The sequence below is a fragment of the Suricata suricatta genome, chromosome 8, assembly GCF_006229205.1.
Source record: "Suricata suricatta isolate VVHF042 chromosome 8, meerkat_22Aug2017_6uvM2_HiC, whole genome shotgun sequence".
Taxonomy (NCBI): Eukaryota; Metazoa; Chordata; class Mammalia; order Carnivora; family Herpestidae; genus Suricata; species Suricata suricatta.
In genome coordinates, this window is record NC_043707.1 from 38,353,836 (window position 1) to 38,358,482 (window position 4,647).

Here is a 4,647-nt window from a genome sequence, read left to right on the forward strand (position 1 = left end):
TATGTTTTTTTTCTAATTCCTCCTTCCTTTCTATCTCTCTATAATTTTCTTACCCTCCACTTCTCAACCACACTCCAGAAATTATGTTTTCACAGTGCTTGCTACATTCTAGTTTTAATAGACTGTGAGTTTGCACAGCAATTGGAGCACAGAAAGGACACTTTCTCAAGGTTGTCTGAAGGCCCTGAATGGAAGTGAGCCCACCTCCCACCTTATGCTGGTGTGGCCTGGGGATCAGGTGGGGCCTCTGTATGCCTACTGATCTGGACAGACCTTGCTGTCCAGACTCTCAGTAGGTACCTCTGTCACTCTGCAGCAGCCTTTGGATAGTCTAATGTGAACAGCCCCTTATGGCAATAGTCAGCCATATCATACAAATTGGAGATTATGTGTGCCTATATACATATCCTCATTTAAACAAATTTTTAAGTTTATTTTTATTTATTTTGAGGGAGAGTGTGTGTGCGCGCTCATGTGGGGAGGGACAGAGAGAGAGGAAGAGAGAGAATCACAAGCAGGCTCCCCACTGTGCAGAGCCCAATGACTCAAGGCTCCATCTCACAAACCATGAGATCATGACCTGAGCTGAAAACAAGTCAGATACTGAGCCAACTGAGCCACCCAGGTACTCCTATTAAGGGGGAAAGAAGAGGCTCTGGCCCTCCACTGATAATTCTCAGAATAGACACTTAATACACAACCTCCAAATCTCTCCATGCCTCACACTTGTTTTAACATGGGGCTCTCTCCTCTCAATCCCCACCACCACTCCCCATGAGATCAGACCTCAGTGCAAAGTGGCTCTCCAAGGAACCCAGTGGGAGAATGCTCCTCACTGTCTGTGTGTAGACTGTTGGAGCAGCAGGCAGTTTATGAAGAGCTCTAGGTCCACACTCCCTAACTGAATAAATTCTGTGTACTCTAGATCATGGCATCCTTACCTTTGACACAGGGTGGTAATATTTCTCCTACCCATTCCTCAGAGTGGATGGGAGGGCCTAGGTAATGCTTGTGAAGATATTTGTAAACTGTAGTGTTCTGAGGCCTCCAAGAGCAACTGTAGTTATTACACAATCTCCCTTGTTCCAGGATCCTCCAGTGTCCAAGACCACCTTTGAATAAATAGCTCATAGCCATCCCTCCTAAACACCTCTGAGGATTCTGGATTTTGTTTATTTGTTTTAACATTTTTTATTCATTATAAAAACAACACGAGTGGGAAGATGGGAAACTAGACAAGGGAAATTGGGTGGCCCCACCAGAGGCAGACTTGAATGTGGTTCCAGGACCCGCCCATTCTCTTACTTGTAGGCCACATCGCACCAGCCTTTGGTGTAGATAGAATGGGACTGACGGCCCCGAAGCCTCTGGCTGTAAACATCCTGCTTCTGGCACTCCATCCCTGTGAGGTGGTTTGTGATGACATAGACCAAAGGTGGGGTCAGCTGGGCCCTGCAGGTCAGTGACCTTGCTCCCCACTCCTTGCGGGAGACAATGGTGGGAGCTTCTGCAAAGGGACCACAAGATGGCATACAGCAGGCACTATTACTTCTTCTTCAGGCCTGGGAGAGTCCCCTGGAGGCCTTCACCACCCACAGTCTCCCCTTCTCATCTCCATAGTCCATTATGGCTAAAGCCAGTCCCCATGCAGACTCTACCAGCCTCAGAAGTAAAGCTGTCTTGTTTTTCATATACTCCCTCATTGTATATCCTAAAGAACAAATCCCCCTCAGCCCACCCTGGCCTGCTTTGCACTCCTCACCTCCAGAAAGCAGCCTCTGTGACACTCTATGCTAACCGGGGCTCTGAGCTGCTATCTCATAAAGCACTTCAGTATGAATGCATTGTCCTCACTGGCACTTGCCCTGGGTCTCTGGTCTATCTTTTGTGTGGACTTCACCTCAGAATGGTGACTCTCTGAGGAAAGCTCTACATCTCTCCTCAGATTAGAGCCCTTAGGAAGTTCCTTGAGCATCAGGTACATGTCCTTCTTCCGTGTAAAAATGCACTGTGGGCAGGGCTGAGAGCTCCACACTGGACCCTAGGATCCCTGAGGGCTCATTCATGTTGGAAGTACCTGGGAGCTTTCTGAAGGATAGGGTGTCTCTACCCTTCTACTGACAGCTGAAGACTGAGGGTCTTGTTCTTGGTCCCTGGGTTTTTCCTCCTTCTTGGAACCCACCTTTGCCTGAGATTCAGGACAATCCATGGGAGTCATTGGCAGATGACTTGTGGGATTCAATCCCACTTACAAACCCGGCCCAGGCATAATTAAGTCCTGAGAAACACTTCTGGCCACCTGAGCTAATCCCAAACCACCTCACCATTTCGACCCTTATGAATGAGCTGAGAGATGCCAACAAACAAGTCCAGAAGGCCCTCTGACAATCCTCTGGCTTGGGTTTCATTCCAGAAGAACAGTGGGGAATCCCCTGCAAAGGAAAATTGCACTTAGTGCTGGTCCTTGGAGAATACCTGGACCAGCGAAGAGGCACGGACTCGACGTTCCAGCCCCAGAGTCCGCAGCCTCTCTACTCCCCCAAGTCCCCGGGTATCTTCTAGGACACAACACAAAAGAGAACTATAGCCATTTCTGGCTTCACCCCACCTCTCCCTCTCACATCTTCCCCAATGAGGCTTTATCCCCTCCCAAATCCCCTTCATTCCAGGGGCACCACCATCTCTTCTGGCCCCTCATATGCACAGCTCTAGTTCTCTTGCCTCACCTACATACCTATGTTAAGACCAGAGGGTCACATATCAAGGTGGTGATCATTATTTGGTGGTAACACGTACACATGTGTCAAGCATGAGGCAGAGCGGGGGGAGAATCCCCAGAGCCGGATGCAGGGCTCAAACTCACAAACTGTGAGAAGGGTCTTGAAATACAGAAATTTACAGATTGTTGTGACTGTCCTCACAAACTAGATTTTTGAGATGGGATTAATTGAGGATTAGTCATCATCAACATGCCTCTTCTGCCTGTTCAGTACCAGAGATCATAGGAGCAAAACCTATAGCAGAGTGTCACCAACACAAGCCAGCCCTGTAGTTTACAAAACACTTTCAGGAGCCTTATCAGATTTGTGGCTTAAAAAAAAGTATATGTGATGAGCAAAGAAAATTAACCACTCCCTCAACACAGAGGAGAAACTAAGGCTCAGAGAGGTTAAGCTATTTGTCTAAGACGATATGGGTTTAAGCCATGGACTTGGACTCCAACCTAGGTTGTCTGACCCAAGCTGCATTCACTGCGACTATACTCAGTGGCCTCCTCAAAGCTGTCAGATGACCTTGGATAAGTCACTGCTACAATGGAGCTCAGCTTGTATCTTTGTCTCTAAGTCAAGGGTCTCCATTCTGTCCTTCTGTGAAATTGACAGGAGCAAATTCATGACCATGACACTAAGGCCAAGGTGTGCTGGGCTGGCTGGAGAGATTACTGAGGACTTGAGCAACTCTCAGCAGGGCAAGGGACACCTGAGCTAGGCTCTAATGGGGAGCAAGGATGGGCCAGAAGGAGCAATCTATGAGCAATAAAGAGGACGACTTACAAATAGTTTGGTACTTCTGACCCAATAAAAGTAAACTCACCCCAGACCTGGAAATCCCGAGCAGAGAAGATAAGAAGCAACAGCAGAATCCTCATGTGGTCCCAGGGTGCAACAGGGTTAGTGTGGAGTTTGGCCCTGGGAAAGATGCTGACAGTTAACCCACCTATGCTCACTACTCAAACAGGATACCCACCGCACTGCATGACACCCTTGCCTGCCTCTCTATCAAACTGAGAGCCAGCACCTGCCTACGGGTCTCAGGGTCCCCAGCACAGAGCCTGACCCTCAGCAGGTGCTCAGTAAAGGTGAAGGTGCTAACAGCTCTTGCCCAAAGTTACCCAACCAGTAGTGGCAGATCAGGATTCATACCCAGGCATGACTCCACAGCCTCTGCCTGGAGTTTCTTCACAGTCTGTCCAAGTTTCTGATGCTGGAGATTCTCAACGTGGGCCCAAGAGGTTAAATCGTAGGATCTCTGTGGTCCTTTCTGGCTGCAGGAATCTTTTTGACTCTCTTGGGCAGAAATGAATTGCTTGCTTAGGCTCAGTCAAAATGAAATACCAGTTCCCCAAGATGACAACCCAAACAACTTTTCTCCTGGTTATCCTACTGAGAAATGATAGAGGGAAGTTTCAGATAAAATAAGGTATATCATTGACCTCCAGAGTGTTTATAATATAATCAGTAGTCCCCACATGGAAAATGTTTAGAACCATTTAAGTTTAAGACCTGAGCACATGGAAGCTTCCTGGAACCAGATAAGCAGTCTCTCAGTGAGTAACACGTAGGACTCCATTCATTTGGGAAAAACTGTCACTGAAGATGAAATGAGTCCATTGCAGATAACATGTGTTCAACCTTCCTTTTTAGCCAAGTGAGAGGTAAGGTTTAACTTGTCCAGTATGGAAGCCCTGTTACTGGCCTCCCAGAAAACAAGTTGGCCTTTTGCAAAGCTATTTAGAAACCAGGAATCAATTCTGGTCAATAGGAGGTTTGGATCCAGGTCACTTGCTCATTGTGCTTTCCCAACCATGAGTGTCTAAGTGGCAAATGCTGTCCTGAGCTTGTCATATCACACAGCTGAAATTGCAAG

At 47.5% G+C, this 4,647-nt stretch overlaps 1 protein-coding gene across 1 annotated transcript; it reads right to left on the bottom strand.

The window, feature by feature from the left end:
- Positions 1-1,171: 1,171 nt before the first annotated feature.
- LOC115298145 (peptidoglycan recognition protein 3-like) lies at positions 1,172-2,701 on the bottom strand. The gene is made up of 3 exons (XM_029946548.1): positions 2,622-2,701; positions 2,325-2,432; positions 1,172-1,507 (listed from the first exon to the last, which is right to left on the bottom strand). The coding sequence occupies exons 1-3, from the start codon at positions 2,662-2,664 to the stop codon at positions 1,302-1,304; spliced, it is 357 nt and encodes a 118-aa protein (XP_029802408.1). The 5' UTR covers positions 2,665-2,701; the 3' UTR covers positions 1,172-1,301.
- Between the last annotated feature and the right edge of the window lie 1,946 nt (positions 2,702-4,647).

Excerpts from the sequence above, each read along its gene's own strand:
- LOC115298145 (XM_029946548.1), bottom strand. The coding sequence starts at position 2,664 with ATGAAGGGGATTTGGGAGGGGATAAAGCCTCATTGGGGAAGAT. Across the intron at positions 2,433-2,621 it reads AAAGCCTCATTGGGGAAGAT|GGGATTCCCCACTGTTCTTC; the intron begins GTGAGAGGGAGA and ends TTTCCTTTGCAG. Across the intron at positions 1,508-2,324 it reads CATTCATAAGGGTCGAAATG|AAGCTCCCACCATTGTCTCC; the intron begins GTGAGGTGGTTT and ends GTCCCTTTGCAG.